The sequence below is a fragment of the Babylonia areolata genome, chromosome 23 (assembly GCF_041734735.1).
Source record: "Babylonia areolata isolate BAREFJ2019XMU chromosome 23, ASM4173473v1, whole genome shotgun sequence".
NCBI lineage: Eukaryota > Metazoa > Mollusca > Gastropoda > Neogastropoda > Buccinidae > Babylonia > Babylonia areolata.
In genome coordinates this window covers 48,390,939-48,410,819 of record NC_134898.1, presented here as the reverse complement: position 1 = coordinate 48,410,819, position 19,881 = coordinate 48,390,939, and the positions used below count along the sequence as shown (strand labels likewise).

General features: G+C 39.1%; 1 protein-coding gene across 8 annotated transcripts in view; it reads right to left on the bottom strand.

Annotated features, from left to right (window-relative positions):
- Nucleotides 1-1,307: 1,307 nt before the first annotated feature.
- The window catches only part of LOC143297754 (dual specificity protein phosphatase 14-like), a 26,314-nt gene continuing 7,740 nt past the window's right edge, over nt 1,308-19,881 (bottom strand). For 6 of the 8 annotated variants that reach the window (XM_076610212.1, XM_076610211.1, XM_076610216.1 and 3 more), the window contains exons 2-4: nt 19,545-19,659; nt 12,189-12,473; nt 1,308-8,692 (exon numbers count right to left, since the gene is read on the bottom strand). In XM_076610212.1, the coding sequence (XP_076466327.1) occupies nt 8,366-8,692; nt 12,189-12,428 (567 nt within the window). In that variant the 5' untranslated portion in view covers nt 12,429-12,473; nt 19,545-19,659 and the 3' untranslated portion in view covers nt 1,308-8,365. The remainder of the gene's footprint in view (nt 8,693-12,188; nt 12,474-19,544; nt 19,660-19,881) is intronic. The other 2 variants (XM_076610217.1, XM_076610210.1) reach the window with 1 other exon arrangement.

Sequence of the window (19,881 nt, the reverse complement as noted above, 5' to 3'; positions counted from 1 at the left end):
CATTATTACTATTTTTAAAAAAATTGTTGGTTCATACTGTGAACAGTATGGGATGGATCTGACCTGCACCGATTGGTTCTAATTTTGCTTCAATGATTATTTTTATCTTGTGAGGTTTTGTTTTCGTTTTACCCAGAGAATGAATAAGTAAATTCTTTTTCAGAGCCCAAATTTACACTTTGAAGCTATGTAGAGACTTTTTCTGGGACGGTTTCTCAGTCTCACTAAGCGCAAATTAAGGAACTCCTCGAGGGCACAAGTGGGAATCTTGTTGAAGGTCCCCCCCACCCCCTACCCTGCTCCTCCAACAAAACAACAACAAAATAAAACAAAAACAACAACGGATTATATTTAAAAAACAAAACAAAACAAAAACAACAACAGCAAACAAACAAAACAAAAAACCCAAAACAACAACAACAACAACAACTAAAAAACAAACAAACAAAAAAACTTCAAAGAAGCCCTATTAACCAAGTCTGCTAATATTAGCTAGCAAAGTGGTTCTTGATGGCAAGAAGGAAAAGACAGTAGAGTTTAGCAGTGCACATGAACGACTCGGCGATCATTTCCATAACCCGGAGCGGGATGACTGAGTCAAATGTGCAACTAATTAACTCTAACTTGTCGCAACAGCATAAGAGAGGATTACAACATTGTCTGGAACCTTCAAGCCACAACTGACGTTGCGTGACAGGTAATTATGGGCAGGCGATTATGGACAGAGGAACTGGCCAAACTATTATGGGCAGGCGATTATGGACAGAGGAACTGGCCAAACTAAACAGCAAAACATCCTGCTGATGTAAGTGGGGTGTATGCACAACTGAATCATTTATATATGATGATACTTGACTAACGTTGATGCAAATTGCAGTGACGCGGCACTTGAAAATGGCGGGTAGGGGTACGTTTGGGTCGGTATTTTGAAAGTCTGTTGTGCACAGGCACCTATTAGTAGATCATTCTTGGTGGTGGAAGGATGAGTAATATAATATGAAGCTCTATATTACATAATTTCAATCAATCAGTACACTTCACTTATAACAACATGCCATCTCTGTTGATCACACACTTTCGCGACATTACAAAAACAGTGTAGTTTGTAACCATACCCTGGTATATTCATATCGTAATTCATTTGGGCAGACAGGTATTTATGGATGACAGACTGGTAAAACTTTCAGGAAAAAAAAGAAAAACAAATACAAAACTGAATGCCCCCCAGTGGTAAAGGGGGGGCCTGGGATGGGGTGTGTGTGTGTGTGTGTGGGGGGGGGGGGGGGGGGGGGGCTATGATTGTCTGAATCACTATAATGAGTAGGTATGTGAGATACTTTTAATTTTCTCCATAGTATATTAAGATTGACGTCCCATTTTGTTACAGGAGATAAGTGCATCAATTTTTTCCCTTCCATATTATGCAGAAGTTTCTATATTTAAACTAAAAATGGTAAAAGGGCTGCTGTTGATTAGTATGTCAGATAAATGTGCTAAGTATTGTGAATAAGAAGAAAAGTAACGTAACCTGTCGCTGGAAACAGTTTTGGCTTTTTCTCTTTTCATTTTTTTTTTGGTTTTATTTTTCTTGTTCTGTTTTTTGCTCTTCCCAGAAGTGTACTGTTATTATACTTAGAAAGTGTGGAAAGGACTGATTATTATTAAAAAAAAAAAAATGTTTACTACTGTAGACCAAATTAGGTGTAATGCTTGCTCATTTGCTTGTGTATATCATGTGTGTGTTCACACAGTGGTGTTTGCGCATATGTCACCTTTTGTTTGATTTTAACAGACACCTCAGACTTACATTGACCAGATTTAGATTTGGAATCTCTGAAGTAAACACACACAGATATCTTTACAAAGCAACATGTCATTCTGAACAATTGTGCCCATTGTGCAAAGAATCAAGAGAGGATGAAGTTCACTTTGTTTTAAAATGCCCTGTGTTGACTGACTTACGAATCCAATTTATTCCCCCAAAATATTATATAAATCCACGCTTGTTTCGGTTGTTTATTAATGGCATCTAGCGTTGAAAACATCATATGTAGTTTTGCTATGTATCTTTATAAAGCACTGCAATTAAGAGAGACACTCATTTCTTAGATTTACTGATAGTTTGTTGTGAATAACGTTGTATGTTTTATATTACCAATTGCAATGACACATGTAAAACTGTTATTGCCCCCTATTCATATGGGGCTATGGCCTTAATTGAATAAACCATCTTGAATCTTGCGCATATGTCCGAAGGTGGGTGTAACCTGTGAACAAGCATTTGAAACGATGTGGCCTTTGTGTGTGTGTGTGTGTGTGTGTGTGTGTGTGTGCACGTGCATACACAGGCTCAATCACAGATGCACACTTTTGTAATAAACTTAAATTTGGTGAAGTTCATTATGGCACCAGTTCAAACACTTTGAGACATAGTCCTGCAGGTTTGAGAACAGACCATGATCGGTTTTTACTTTGAGATGAATGTAGCTTAATTTTTTTTTTCCAGTTATCTTTTTGTTGTGTTCACTGGCTACACAGATCAGAATTTGTTCCATCTTTAAAGTTAATATGTAATTTGTCTGCATGAAAATGGTCATTAACTTTAACTCTGTTTCTTCTTTTCTTTTTGTTTGTTTTTCTCTCTCTTTTATTGATCTATGCTTATACAGGAAATATTCTTTTTATCTTTATGTATCATGTTTAAAATACTTGTGTACAGAGAAAGACACACAGACACACATACACAAACACACACACATTTTTTATTAAAGAAGATATATTCTTTTTTTTAAATTTTGTATAGTAAGAGTACATTTTTCTTCATTATTAGTAAACTTCAATGATACAGTTGTCCTTCCATCATCATGAAAACACCTGAACATTGTATTTGTACGAAAAATTGCATAATGTTATTCACACATTCATGTTGTTTTTTTTAACTTGAGAACTTCTCTAAAGGGTAGAAGAAAGGGAAACTTTGAAAAATAATTAAAAAAAACAACAACAACCAACAACAAAACACACACACACACGCAAAACTACACATACATTATATGTAAGTAAATAAATAGTGCACCAGCAAATGAATTCTGCCTGCCTGTATGGGTGTGTATGTGAGAGCACAAGCATGTGTGTGTGTGTGTGAGTGTGTGTGTGTGTGTGTGTGTGTGTGTGTGTGTGTGTGTGTGTGTGTGTGTGTGTGTGTGTGTGCGCACACGTGCGCATGAGAACGAAAGGGAGAGAGTGTGTGCGTGTGTGTGCGTGCATGTGTGCATGAGAGAGAGAGAGAGAGAGAGAGAGAGAGAGAGAGAAACAGGTTCTGCATGTATAAGACATCCAGAGAAAATAATAAACCATGTGTGTGTGTGTGTGTGTGTGTGTGCGCGCGCGCGCATGTGAGCATGTGTGTGCACATGCGCACGTGGGCGTATGTGTGTGTGTGTGTGTGTGTGTGCGCACATGTGCGTACGAGCGCAGGAGTGTGAACAGCACAGGCTCGAGCACAGTGTGTTTGTGTGCTTGCTAGGTGTCTCTCTCTATATATAAATATATATGTATACATATATGACTCAGTATCATACATTTGAAACTTCAACTGTATCAAAAAGAAACAAACAAACAAAAAAAAACAAACAAACAAAACAACATCCACAAACACTGTTCTGAGTTCACATGAACTGGATGTTAATGAACAAGCACAAAACTAGATTACCAACATCATCATCATCATCAACAGCATATATTCTCTTCCCTCTTCAGTTAAAATAGATGTTCACCTATGCTGCATAAAAAACAAAAAAAAACAAAACAAAACAAACCCAAAGAACAACAAAAAAAAAAAAAAAAAAAAAAAAAAAAAAAAAAAAAAAATCATGAATACAGACTACCACTGACCTAGAATCGTTTAATGAATTTGAAAAAAAAAAAAAAAATCAAATAATAAAAATCAAACAAAATGTACAACAAAATTATCTATCACAGCTGCAAGGAAAACCAGTCGGGCCAGCCCATCCACACAAATAAGACAGTGGACATGTCATCAAAAGAGAAAAACAATCCCCCCCCCCCACCCCCCTCCCCGGCCCCCATAAAAAAAGCACCAGAGATCTCCAGAAAATAAAAAAAAGTTTATCACAGCAATGAATACTGATTGAACTGACTGTACACAAAACCATAGTAACTACTTTTAATGTACAGGTCTATTATCCAGAACTCTTTACGGCTGTGCATTCAGATTAATAGATAGATAGATGTGTGTGTGTGTGTGTGTGTGTGTGTGTGTGTTCTTTCTATATCATATTTTTCATGCAACAAACTTGAGCTCAGTTCCGTTCAATTTCCTCCGAAGATCTTGATCACACACAAGAGTTTTATTCAAACTAGATTTGTTTCCTTGTTATCCACTGACTGGTGAAAAATACAGATTGTATTGGGAATCCACTATCTAAATGAAAAAACCAGCAATTACACTGGTCAACACAAATCATGCTCAACAACAACAACAACAACAACAAAAAAGATAAAAAAAAAGAAAAAAAAAGAACAACAGATTCTCACCCTGGCTAGAAACATACACAGAGAGAAAAGAAATGTATAACCAGATGCCTGAAGATTATTTCTTTCTCTGGGGATGAGTATTTCTGAAACGTGAAATATATCATTGGGCTGCATAAATCAAGTGTACAGATGTGAACAAGTTTATAATTAACCCAACTTATACTAATTGTACACAGAAGCTTATCTAGAATCAGCGTCACAGAACTGGTTGACAAAAGTATCAATTATAGAATTATTACTGTCAACTGACATCTTCGGGATTGTTTTCCCACCCCTTTGAAATCTTGCCACACAAACATTCCAGGTTTAATCTTAACCTGAGAAATGAAAATGTTAACAGAAATCTGGGAAAACCTGACATTTTTGCTGCATCAGATTCCAAAAAAGTTACCTAGTCCATGGTACAAAGGGAGGAAACCAACTACTGTATGTGAGGCCTATTTCTGAGCATTTAGCTCCCTTGAAACATCAGTCGCCTTCTTTGTATGAGAAAAAAATACTATGAGTTTGAGCATTTTCAATGACAATTTTCAGGCTATAGGTTAAAAAAAACCCACTTTGTTTAATGGCTGATACTGAAATTGATCTTTTATTTTCTGACAGTTCTTGCTCCAAGTCAAATATTTCTGATCATTACAATATTTTACATTTTGTGGATACTTATGATGTAAAAGAGCTGGGCATCCTTGTGTTATTATTATTCTCTTCATGGAGAAGAGAGGAATTATCTGCTTCACAAAAAAAAGGAACAAGGCTTCAGCTGATACTTCAATTTACTGCATTTATGAACATGCAAGCATACATGTGCACACGTGTCATTGTGTGTATGGTGCAATGAATACATCAAAAGCAGCTGATCAGACACTACTTCACAAGCAAAATTTAAAACAAGACACAGAAAAATTATGGTAGATATTTTTCTCAAGCTCGATCATCATGAAAGACTGAGACAACAGACAAAAAAAACTTTCCAATTTTCCCACTACTTTGCGAGAGAGCCGTAGCAAGGCAAAGACATGTGGCAGCGAAAAACAAAAAACAACAACAACAACAAACAAACAAAAAAACCAAAACCCCACACAAACAAGGCCACTCGATCAGGCAGAAACGCACCACTGTATTCCACAATTCAAAATCCACCAGGTTCTTTTTACATATATTATTTTGTAAATACCTGGATGGTGAAATTCAGTGCTATGACAAAAATGCACCCCACAAACTGACTGTGACTGATAAAGCTTTTATCATTTCAAAATTTCAAGAAGTTTCACAAAATTATTTTGCATACCCTTTTCCAGTGAAGATAGTGGTTGGAATCTTCTAATGAATACACATATTTTTCTCTACTTCATAGTTCTTTCTTAAATTATTCAGAAAGTGCTTATACACCTTAATACTTTGTACTTTTAGAGTACTGGGTTATCCACAACACCAAGTTGCTTCCCTTTGACCAAGGACATATTTTTGTACTACTGTGGGCACATTCAGTTTCCTTTTCTCGATCAATTGTGTACTCCTCTCGGTGCTTTTAGCTTGTTGGCTTTCACCTCCACCTTATTCACCAGTTGTTTTCAAAGGGGATGAGCATGTTTTCCTTGACACCGTAAGCATTTTGTTGTATACATATGAAGCATGGCTTTGACAGTGAACTTAGCTGTTGCAGTAAGCAGGGCTGGTCCAAACAGAAACAGCAGTGCAGCAGCAGTGATCTGGTACAAGGTGTAAAGAGGGAAAGCTGACAGGCTGTTAAAACTCGGCTCAAACAGTGGCAGAGTCACTTGCAAATGGGGAAGTTCCTTTTCGGAAAAGGGAAAGAACCAGGCTATGATGGCCACCAGGGGGGTAGGGAACACACACACACACACACAACTTGTGGAAAGCAGGTTTTTTTTGTTTTTTTTAAATTCTTTCCCATTTATTTTACTTTGTTTCAATATTAAGACACTTTGGTTTAAATAGCCTCTCGACCACAGCCCCAAACTTTTCAGTATTACAAAAACCAGTCACTCTCACCCATGAAAACAACAACAACAACAACAAAACTGACAAAAGCTAGACTCAAAATCTACATGATCACAAAATGGATGAAACTGAGTGGAGGGGGATGGAAGGGGTGGGGGTGGAGGCAGGGTATGAACTGAGGAAAAAATATTCTGAGTTAAAAGGAAAAAAAAAAAGTTTTCATGTTTGGGCTTTCAACTTCATACATTCTACAGTAGATCAACCTGAGCTGGTAAATAAATAACACTAACGTAGGAAATAGGGAATCCACAACATTTGCTATGAACGATGATCATTAACATGCAAATGGCCGGCTCAGCCCCAAAGTGTATCACTATTCGTGGTATACGTTGAAAGCCATCCCTTTGTGCTCATCTCACAATGTCGCATGCTCCAGTGAGGAACAAAATGTAAGCTTGATGACTAGTCATCGTTTCTGGCAGCAGAACGATCCAGAAAAACCAAAGTCTTTATCATGACCAACAAGTCATGTCCATGTTAAAGATCCTGTAGGCTTTGACGGCCATAGAGGCAGTGAATTTATATCCCTAGGGCTTGGCGTAGCAAGGCAGGGCCAAATCCTCTCCTGTTTAATTTCAACAGAAATTTCAAATGATTGTACTTTAACAGTATGAGACCGCCGAGGCTCCCAGCTGCAGTAAATTGAATTTTTTCAACTTGACCATCAAGTCATCTTTACCTTTAATTTACCTTGACTGACAAGTCATGTTTATTTTTAAGTACAATCAAAACTGTGCCAAGCCTAGGGATCCTACTTGTCTCTGCACAACGAAGAGCAGTCCTGACTTCAGTTTCCTCAAAAATGCTGACAACAGCGCTGATCATCCTGGTTCAGGGTTAGACGTCTACACTGCTCATTAACCCTCTGTCTGCTGCTGACGAGTTTACTCATCAGTGATGGGCTGCCCCCTTCACTGAGACAAGACTGAGCTCTACAGGTCATGGATGCCAGTCACCATTCCTTACCTGGACTTCTTCCTCTTGGCGACTGCTGCTTTACTTTTTCTTGTTCAGCAAAATCCATCACACCATTGATTAGTTTACAAGAAAGCATTAACTGCAGTTCGAACACGCACTGCACTGATCTTATTTCACCAAAGGTTCAGCAGGTAAGGTGTTAAAGGACCCCTGCTCAAGAATGGGCTGACTCTGTTCATGGTGACAAAAAGATTGACTGGATTCAAGTTTGTCCAATGTGAATGCCTCTGATGAGGTAGGTTCAAGATATACTGACTGGTCAACAGTGACAACCAACCAAGTCTCCGTGTGACTGAATCAACAAAACACCATGCCATCCCCACGTAACATGTTGCTGATGAACATGTCCATCACTCCATGACTGGATACCGCATCATATCCTCCACACCAACACTCACACAGAAAAGGTCCATGTTTGTGGAGTATAACAGTACCAATACAAAAATAAAAAAAACAAACAACAACAACAGAAAAAACAACAACAACAAAACAACAACCAACAACAAACCCACCTAAACACTCCATGCTACGTTCCAATCATCCATGCTGTGTCCCAGGTGTCTGGGTCCTTAGAAAAAGAAAACCCATCAAACACCCAAGTTTTTGCTTTTTCTGTTGTTGTTTTGTTATTGTTCCAAAACAGAACCTTGAACAAGTAACACACCCTCCTCCCGCCCACGCACTGACCAACAACACAACAATCTATCAATCAACACGGATGCTACATGGACCACAACACAGGTGGACGCAAACAATTAAGACCCAACCCCACCAACACCCCACCCCCCTCCCACTCCCCCCAAACTGACTAATAGTACGCGTGTCGTTGAACACGGCTGGGCCCGTACACGTAGGTGCTCCGGTCCACCTCTTTGCGATAGATGTCTGGTATCCAGCCGATGGACGACTGCACCATGCGGACGCTGTTGCGGCCGAAGAGGCGGCGCTCGTAGTCCACCAGCTGCTTGAAGAAGCCCACGTTGGGGTGGACGACTGGGCGTCGGTACTTGCAGTGCTTGTAGGCCTGCTCCAGGCTCATGCTCTGGTATTTCATCAGGTAGGCTATGCACAGGCTGGCCGAGCGGCTCACCCCGGCCACGCAGTGCACCAGGGTCTTGCCTCGCATGCGCCCCACCTGTATGTTGTTGTCTTCAGTTTAACGTCTTTCCACTTGAAGTGATATTAGACGAAAAAAAACAATGAAGGTAGGGGCTGTGAGAGGGGGAGGGGTAAAAGTGTGTGTATGTGTGGAGGGTGAATAGGGAGAGACAACCTGTATGTAACCCCCCCGAACACGCTTTAAAACTCATTCACCGCCAGTCAATTTAGATTGCAAAATTCCCTTGTGCTATAAACACAGAAACGATGGTGTCTAAGAACAGCTGTGATGTGTAGAAAATATAGCTTATCCTACCACTGAACATAAAGAGCAGTAGGTTCATGGATGACAGACCCATGATCTGGTCACCTTTCAGTGACACAGGTGCTCTACCTAACTTGTGCATGAATGCGTTTGGTGGTGGAAGGGTTAAAACTCTGTCATCGCTAAGTTTCTGTGTGGAAAAACACTAACTCAGGACCCTCAGACTGTAAGTCCAACAATGCTTTAACCATTTGGCTATTTCACCCATCAAATAAAAAATAAATGATAAAAAAAGAAATTAAAAACAACAACAACAACATAAAGGCAAGGCATGCTCCACTCTAAACTCCACCATGCCATCTCCCTATAATACCCCCCTGTCCCACTCACTCACACACCAGTGGAGTGGTGGCCTAGTGGCAATGCAACAGCCTAGAAAACCACAGAATCTGAGTGCACAGGACCGAATCCCTCACTATCCAGAATTCCCCCCCCCCCCCCACTAGACCTTGAGTGGTGGTTATTTGGATGAGGTGATAAACCCAGATCCCCTTAAGCAGCACACACTTAGCACATGTGAAAGAACCCACAGCAACAAAGCTGTCCCTGGCAAAATTCTGAAGAAAAAGAATCCTCTCTGATAAACATGTGTGTGCATGCGCATGACTGAAGCTTGACAGAAGGACACAGGAAATGAATGATGAGCGCCTTCACTAAAGGCAGCAGTCAGTCAGTTCTATCCAGGTAGACACACTGTTGAGCAAAATGACTGTGTTTGTGAAGCACTAAGAGTTTGATCTCTGTAGATAGGTGCTATATAGGAATCAAAAACAATGATAACACCTGTCCCAGCTCAGAGTGTGGTCTGTGACCAAAATTAGGTGCTGTACCGGTATCAATAATCATCATAACACAAAGCTTTAAGAGTTTGGTCTGTGACCAAAAATAGGTGCTGTACCGGTATCAATAATCATCATAAAACAAAGCTTTAAGAGTTTGGTCTGTGACCAAAAATAGGTGCTGTACCGGTATCAATAATCATCATAAAACAAAGCTTTAAGAGTGTGGTCTGTGACCAAAGACAAGCATCAGTAATAATAGTAACACCCATCCAGTTGACAGGTGCTACGTAAGTATCAATAATAACAGTAACACCCACCTGGGGTGTTAGGTGCTATGTACGTATTAATAACAATAATAATAACACCCATCTGGTTGACAGGCGCTATATAAGTATCAATAATAATAATAATAATAACACCCATCTGGTTGACAGGCGCTGTATAAGTATCAATAATAATAATAATAATAACACCCATCTGGTTGACAGGCGCTGTATAAGTATCAATAATAATAATAATAACAGCCATCTGGTTGACAGGCGCTGTATAAGTATCAATAATAATAACACCCATCTGGCTGACAGGTGCTACGAAAGTATGATAGTTAGTCATGTTCGACTAGGACCATCAGAACAGCAGAAGAGGTAACTGCTGTCCTGACTATCTGGGCTAGAATTTGATCATAGAGGAGAGTGTCTTGCCCAAGTTACATCCCCACTTTCTCGGCCAAGAGGGTTATAGAATAGATGGCACTGAGAAGGTTCCCAAATAAGGCCAACTAGCCCCCGCCCCACTCCCCCCTCCCCCAAAGCTGCAGTACCAAGACTAAGAGCCGATGCAATTTTGCCTCCTAGTTTGAGAGTGATAGTCCTTCACAAAAGACTAAGCTGTAAATGACTTCCCACTGCAGCAGAGAAAACCGCTGATAATACACAGCTCTCATTTTGCTGTCGGTCCAACAGCTGACTTATGTCAATCTGTCATATATAAGCTCATACATACAGGCCACAACTACGTAAGCATCAATTAGGAGTGGAGCGACGGGCGCCATAGCCGAGTGGTTAAAGTGTTGGACTGTCAATCTGAGGGTCCTGGGTTTGAATCACGGTGACGGCGCCTGGTGGGTAAAGGGTGGAGATTTTTACGATCTCCCAGGTCAACATATATGCAGACCTGCTAGTGCCTGAACCCCCTTCGTGTGTATATGCAAGCAGAAGATCAAATACGCACATTAAAGATCCTGTAATCCATGTCAGCGTTCGGTGGGTTATGGAAACAAGAACATACCCAGCATGCACACCCCCGAAAACGGAGTATGGCTGCCTACATGGCGGGGTAAAAACGGTCATACACGTAAAAGCCCACTCGTGTGCATACGAGTGAACACAGAAGAAGAAGAAGGAGTGGAGTGATGGCCTAGAGGAAATGCGTCCAGCCTTGGAAGCGAGAGAATCTGAGCGCACTGGTCTGAATCACACCGGCAGTCACCAATATTTTCTCCACCTCCACAAGACCTTGAGTGGTGGTCTGGACACTAGTCATTAGGATGAGATGATAAACACAGATCCCGTGTGCAGCATGCATTTCATGCACTTAAAAGAACCCACGGCAACGAAAGGGTTGTCCCTGGCAATATTCTGTAGGAAAATTCACATCGATAGGGAAACAAATAAAACAAGAGAGGCAAGGCCTTCAAGACTCACTTGTGATACACTTAAAAAAAAAAATCCAAGCTTTTTATGTATTGAGTATAATTTCAAAATGTAATGTTTAAGATGAGAAAGATCAGTTTAAAGCAAATTAACTCCCCTAGCATTAATTACAGAGTAATTTCCCTTTTTTACTATCTGCACCAAAACGTTTGCAAAATAAATAAAACTTCCATGCTTAGCAAAAGAAGTTCCTGTTTGAACAAAAAATGATAATAATGACTGCTCTTGTTGTTGGGTCAGAATATCAGATCAAAGTGCCAAGTTTAGAGAATACCAAAAATATAAATATAACAGTAAATGCAGCTTGCATATAATTAGGCTTCATTTTTTATTTTTTTGTGCCCATCCCAGAGGTGCAATATTGTTTTAAACAAGATGACTGGAAAGAACTGAACTTTTCCTATTTTTATGCCTAATTTGGTGTCAACTGACAAAGTATTTGCAGAGAAAATGTCAATGTTAAAGTTTACCACAGACACACACACAGACAACCGAACACCGGGTTAAAACATAGACTCACTTTGTTTACACAAGTGAGTCAAAAAACACTGCTGGCAGGAAAAAATACAAAAAAATGGGTGACTCTCTCAGTGTAGTGACGCGTTCTCCCTGGGGAGGGCAGCCTGAATTTCACAGAGAAATCTGTTGTGACAAAAAGAGTTACACAATACAATACAATACATTACAATACAATCACAACAGCCACACCCCCACCTGGTGGATCTTGTCGGCACAGCGGTCAAAGTACAAGCCCAGGTGCGCGGAGGGGAGGTCATCAACTTGGATCTGGATGCTCTCCACGTTGGGCATGCGCAGGTTGGGGATGTCCATGGTGACGTTGATGATGTGCGTGATGCCCAGCTTCCGCACGCTCTCCCCCTTCACTGCTGCCGCGCTGCTCAGGAACAGGGTGTCCGTGATCTCCGCGATCTGTGTGAACATTGCCAGGTCCATGGTGGTGGTGACGGTGTTGTTGTTGCTGCTTCTGCTGTGTTCAATCTGTGACAAAAGCAACAGATCTATGTGATCTGTGTGAACATCACCATGTCCATAGTGCTGTTTACTGTTCCTGATTCTGCTATGTTCAATCTGTGACAAAAACAACAGATCTATGTGATCTGTGTGAACATAGTCGTGTCCACAGTGCTGTTTCTGATTCTGCTGTGTTCAATATACAACTAAGAAACAAAACAAAACAAAAAAACAACAACAGCAGAACTCAAGAGGCTGACTGTGGTCTTTGCAATAATTAGTGAGTGAACATCGTCAAGTCAAAGTGTGTATTTTTATATATCTCTCTCTCTCTCTCTCTTTCATGTATGAATATGTACCACACAGTGATGGTATCATTGTTGCTGCTGTTTGTGTTGCCACTATGTTCAATCTGCAGCAACAAAACTAAAAACAATATAACTCCGAGACTGTGGTCTTCGCGATCTGCATGAACATTTTCAGATTACTGTGTGTGCTATTATCATATTTCATATTTATAAGTACACATATATACCAACCACTGATAGTAATTTTGCTACTTACGCTACTGTGTTCAATTTACTTTAAAAAATCAAACAAAAAACAAAACAAAACAACAACAACAAAACAAAAAAAACCCCAAACCAAACCCAAACAAAACAAAACAAAAAAATCAGAAACCAAAACCAAAAAATAACAACAACAAACAAAAAAGACCTCAGAATGCCTGTGACATTGTGATATCTATAATACATTAATGCATAGCACATACTCCGATACACACACACACACATATAATGATATATATCTCTCTCTCTCTCTGAAATATAAACACACACATTTATAGAATATTTGTGAATGTCTTCATATGAAGGATACATGCAAACACACACACACATGAACACAAATGCATGGACACACTTTATATGTAATATGCATATGATATGAATGCCTACAATATAAAACATGCAGTGATGCACACAGACACAGACACATAAACTTTTGTCTACTGACCAATCTCTTTTGAGATATCTATAGTCATATCTATAGTAAACAAAGCACACACAAACATGTACGTACAGTGGGTACACACACACTGATCCGCACACACTTGGGGACACCTTATGCTTATTCTTATTGCTTATAAGTTATAGTCCAGCTGACTGCACAGGGCCATATCAGGACTGTCAAACCATACAAATACTTAACCGTGTCAACATAAAACTGTCACATTTACCAAAAAACACACTAAGACAAACCCAAAAAACACAGTTCATGACACAGTATCCCAACCATTTACATGGCAATTTTTTAAGACTAGGCCATGCTGAGGACGCCAGCCATTCCGCTTAATTTATCATCCCCAGATTACAAAAAATCGTAAAACAGGAAAAAGACAAAACAAAACACAAAAACCCCAATAATTCAAAGCCAAACAAAAAATACATAAAAAAGGCCATGTAGGCAAATAACACTGCAGAAGGGGCAGCTAGTGCCCATCCCAGTGTTTACATCTCACTACCTAATCGCCAGAGCAAAACAGCACAGATAGTGCAACACAGACTGCGGAAAAGAGAAAAACGTGCCAAGGCTTGCTTGAAAAAAGAAAAGCATAACGGACTGGGAAGGTAGAAAAAGGAGACAACAGTGAAGAATGAAAAAAGGCAGAAACATAAAGAGTGACAGAAATAAGGAAATTTCTAGCACAGAATTTCCACAATGCTGGGATGCTATTTATACTGAAAGACAGCCGGCATCCCCACAGGGGAATTGTAGACACCTAAGTTGCAAGAATGACAACAAACAAACAATTTTTTTTTTTAAAGGCAACAGGGGGAGAGACTGTATTTTATGTGTATTTCATGGCTGGCTGGATGATTTATTCATTTACAGGCCACTGCCCCTTCATGAAATGGTGCCAGAAAATGAGCAGTCATACACGAAAGGAAGACAGCCCTCGATTCAGACAGTTGATTTATGTCTCAACTATTGGCCAGGCAGAGTGAAAAGGTTACCACACACACACACGTACACACACTCACTCACATACACGTAAGACAAGTCAAAGGAGAGAGAGAGAGGAAACACTTAACGCTGAGAGAGAGAGAGATGATAGAGAGAGAGAGAGAGAGAGAGAGAGAGAGAGAGAGAGAGAGAGAGAAAGAAGAAGAACAAAACTTTAATCTCCAGTCCTCCGGCCCCTAGAAATAGGTCTAAAGTACACAATATGGTGATCACTCAGCCACAACAAAATGCAAAATACGTACTAACTTAAACCTGTAGAACAAAAGTGCTTCTTGGGCATAGTAAATTAATTCTAACTTTCATCATTGTTGTCACAGAATTCCTGTCGTATCTTCAGGGCATTATGTTTTTGCCGCAGGTAAAGGACACAATTGTTTATAAAATGGTTTTCATCTTCGATCACATTACAACATTTACATGCGTAATTTGAATTACATTTGAATGTTCTTCTAAAAAATGATCCATTTATTGGGAGCAAACCAAGCCGTAATTTTACCAAACAGTCCCAAAAACACTTTTTATCCACAAAGTCAAAATATTGCTCACACTGAAAACCAGTTTTAAACAGTCTGTAGTTATCTATCTTTAGACATCACTGACTTGTCCCACTCCTGCATAAATATATCTTTCATTCTTTGCTTAAATAATGACAAAAATGTTTGCTCACAACCAACGCCTTGTTGCAAACAGACATATCCAAACCCAAGTCTAAATAAAGTATTTTTTACTAAAGACACCCAGCATTTTTTTTCCCTTTCGTCTAGGTTAAACAACATCAAACATGCCTGTCTGGGTAATCGGTGCACATTCACATTCAGCAACCTTAACCAGTACTTGATACACCTTGTTGCACTATTTATATACAGTGGATAACGTCCTAATTCGCCATATGCAAACTTGTTTGGTACTCTAAGTGGTATGTTCAAAAAACGTTTACATGCAAAGGAATGAACCTTCTCAATATTATCAAGTCTGTTAAGACCCCACATCTCAGAAGCGTACAAAAGAATGGGTTGTACCTGAGCATAAAATATTTTGAAAAAACATCCTTTGGAAATATCATCCAGCTTCGTTATATATTTTATACAGTCAATGCATGCATGTTTGCCTTTTGCTGCTAAAATCCCTAAACCTTTGTTTATACTCATTTTTGTCGTAAAAACAAACCCTAGATAATTATATTCATTCACTACTTCTAGAGCATTTCCATCGAGATTCCACTTTCCATATCTTCCCCAAAAGCCATCTTTTCGAAAAACCATCACTTCAGTCTTGTCGGTATTTACATTCAAGAAGAGTGTTTTACATGCATTATTCAGAATATTAATTTGATTTTGCAGACCAATCACAGTGTTAGATAGCAGTACAATATCATCCGCGAACAGAAGAATGAACAACTCTAATAAATCAGGCAAAAACTGAATTCCATGAATACCACTGATTGCAACTGCTGATAAAATTTTGTTAACAAATAACAAAAACAATAAAGGGCTTAACATACAACCTTGCCTTAGGCCAACGGGACAATCAAAAAACTCAGTTAACTTATCTTCAATACGTACGCAAGACGTAACACATTTATACATAGCAATGACAGCATTAATAAATTTCCCCTTTATACCTTTCTGAATCAAAATATCAAACAAAGACTGACGTTGCACAGAGTCAAATGCTTTTCTCAGATCAACAAAACAGGCGTAAAGTTTGCCTCCCTTCTTTGATAAAGATTTCTCAATAACCGCGTTCAGAGTAAAAATCTGATCTGTTGTGGCATAACCACGCTTGAATCCAGCCTGTGACTGTTAGCATATCATTTTCTTCAGCCCATTTGACAAGTCTTCCGTTTAGCACTGATGTATAACATTTGCTAATAAGACTGAGCAAAGACACGCCCCTATAGTTGTCTGTTGAACTACTATCTCCCTTTTTAAAAACTGGAACAATTATTGCCTTCGCCCATTTATCTGGATACGTGCCCTTATCAAACAGAATGTTAAACAGTTTTGTTAAAAAATGTACAGCAATATTATCAGCTGATTTTAACATTTCTGCCAAAATACTGTCTACACCACAAGCCTTGCCTTTTTTTAATTTCCGATTAGCATCTGCAACTTCTTGTTCTGAAATATCATGACTTAGTTCATCAGATATATTTGATTCCTCTGGTTGCACTTCACTAATGGCTCTGCTATCAGTAGTTATAACCTCGTTCTGAGTAAATAAATCCCGAAAGTGTTCAAACCATTCATTTTCTTTAATGTCTTTACATACTCCTATTTTCCTTCTTCCAGACACTTGCTTTGCTTCTTTCCAAAACTGTTTGCTGTCTTTGCTCAGTGATGCTTTATCACGTCTATAGCTGACTTTCTTTACCTTACACAAATCCTTATATTCCTTCCGAGCTTTCACATAGGGTAATCGGTGCTTATCATCCTTGGTTTGTCTTAACATTGTTAACAATTGTCTGGCTTTGTGTTTTGCATTAAGCATCAAACCATGGGTCATCTCGCTGATCACTCCCAACATACACATGCTTCCTCATACATTCACTCGTTCTCAACAATACATTACTGAATAGCTTCAAAGCCTCATTTACACTGTAATCCAAAAGAGAAAGCAAGAGAGAGAGAGAGAGAGAGAGAGAGAGAGAGAGAGAGAGGGTGATAGGTGACAGAGAGACAGAGGGTGATAGAGAGAGTCAGACAGACAGACAGACTGAGACACAGACACAGACAGCAGTATTACTATTAGCACTGTTAAAATGATGCAACTCCATGAACAAATTCAAAGAGGCTCTCAAAGCAGTCCACAGACTGACACCTTGGAATGAAGAAGAAGAAGAAGAAGAGACCACACAGTATACAACTCGACCTACATTAACAGTGCCCAAGCACTGCTGCCTCTGAAAAACAAACACACACACACACACAGACCATAAAAATGATTCTGCCTAACCAAACCAAGACAAGTATTGTTGCCTCTGACAAAAAAGAAAAAAAAAAAAAAAAAGAAAAAAAAAAGAAAAGAAAGAAAATCAATGAGAAAAAAGTTCAAGTCACACGCACACAAAAGAAATGTTGTTTTTTTTTCCCCTTCTTCACCCCTGAAGGCTGACACAAAGTATATATTGTTCAACTGTTGCCTGAAACATGAGTCACACACACACACACTGGTCCCGTACTCAGACACAGCTTAAGGCATCGACAGCAAACATGAACCACCCTCAACCTTCCTACCAACCTACCCCACTCTTGATAGCTGACCGTACAAAATGCCAAGGCCCACCACATGCATGTATACATACATGTGTGCGAGTCTTTTGTGCCAGGACTGCCTGCTAAAAAAGTTGGCAACTTATCAAAAAAAAAAAAAAAAAGAAAAAAAAAGAAAAAAAAAAGAAGCAAGCAAGCAGCCTATACCCTCTGGGTGGATGAATAAGCCTGCGTTTATGCTTGATCAGTGATCGCAGATAAAACGACACGCACTGGTGTACATGCATTGTGTCGGGAAGAAAGCAGGGGTACATGGCCTGTATCTGAGTGCATGAGAATGCCACCGACAACTTTTGAAAGCTGAAAATGTTCTGCCGAAATGATCCTTACAAATCGTTTTTAACAAAAAAAAAAAAGATTCAACAAGATCAAAGTGATCAGGTCACAGGCATACCACAGTACAAACTGATATTTTTCTTTCTCAGTCTCTTGTTCCTGATTCTTCTTACGTCAGCATCAGAGTCTCGTGAGAACGTCTAAAAAAACTGGCAAGAAAATGTTCTTTGTGTCGGTGGTTCCCACGAAAACAGAATCAAAATGACTGCCAAACTGTGATCGAGGATCACAGAAGCCATATAGGGTATGTGATAAAATCATGTAAGATTTCTAACAGTATTCTGAATTCAGGGAATTTTTGTACATATAGATGAAGTTAACTTGAACTGATATATATATACATAATATTACTTTTGTCAGTAATGATCAGTATACTGATCTTGGACTTTCTTGGACGAACAGAAGAAGCAGAGAACAAATGAACAAACCTTTTTCATTGAGGGAAAAAAGAAATAAGCACATATAGCTTGTTTTCATCCTGCCCTCATGAAAAGGGAAAATAAATACTCACTACAAAGGCATAACATTTTATGAATAAATTTCCAATTATGCCACAAAAATAAAGAGAAAAAAAAAGAACAACATAAGCACATGCACAAATAATTCTTAGAAAGAAGAGAGAGAGAGAGAGAGAGAGAGAGAGAGAGAGAGAGAGAGAGAGAGAGAGGCACACACACACACACACACACACACACACACACAGAGGCAGACAGGTAGACACACAGAGTGTAAGTGTGGGAAATGATTTTCAAATTCTTTCATGAGTTCTGAATGGTATTAAAAAAAAGAAGAAGAAGAAAAAAAAAAAGAATACATTAAGACTAGTTTCGACATTGAAAATGGCTGATATAAATATTCCACAATAAACCGCCTGAGTATGACAGACTGGATTTAAACAGATCAATTCTCGGACAAGGTAACATAATCTTATGGATGTGGCGAGAGAGAAACAGTGACAGATTTTTATCATGCAACCCTTTAACCACTATTCATTTCAAAACATGCAATTTTCTGCTTAAGTCTTAGTTTAACCCTTTAACCACCATTCACTTCAGAACATGCCATTTTCTGGCACCAGGTGGTTTATATCATACTCTCTTTAAATGCTTGCCACATTTCTGAAACTGGTCTTGACTTCAGCAACCGAAAAATTCAAACACAACTAAACTAAGGGGAATGGTTGTTGTTACCATCATGTACAAACAGTATGAGTATCTGTTGTTATCAGTTGTTTTTTTGTTTGTTTGTTTTTTGTTTTTTTTTTGGCAGGAGAGAGCTTTTTCAGTCATACTCATGATACTGAAATCTGCAGATTGCGAACAATACTGATGCCTAGACCACTATCACGCCCTCCAGTTCTCACATGTCAAATGTGCACACATGTATATATAATTATTACATCTATAGGAACAGCAAGTAGACAGCAGGTTCTACACAAATTCACTCAGTCAGTCAGTGTACCAACCTTCAGAACAAAATAAACCCAACAAACTTTGCAGAACACGAAACTTGATCTCCCACAGCTGAAGACAAGGTCAGTGGTGGGTGCAGATGGCAGTCGCTGATTGAACTACATCATACTGCACACACAGACACAGAAACTTTGTAAGGAAATTGATTATTTACTCCATTTTATCTTATCATTATTCATTTATTGTCATATACATATATATTTTTTTTTCTTCTTTTTTTTTTGCTGTCCCATCATCTGAACCATATCAGTGGAATTGCTCCCATGCAGCTCATTCTGACTCCCCCATACACGGTCACAACCAGGTTGGTCTGTCCCAGTAGTCCCAGAG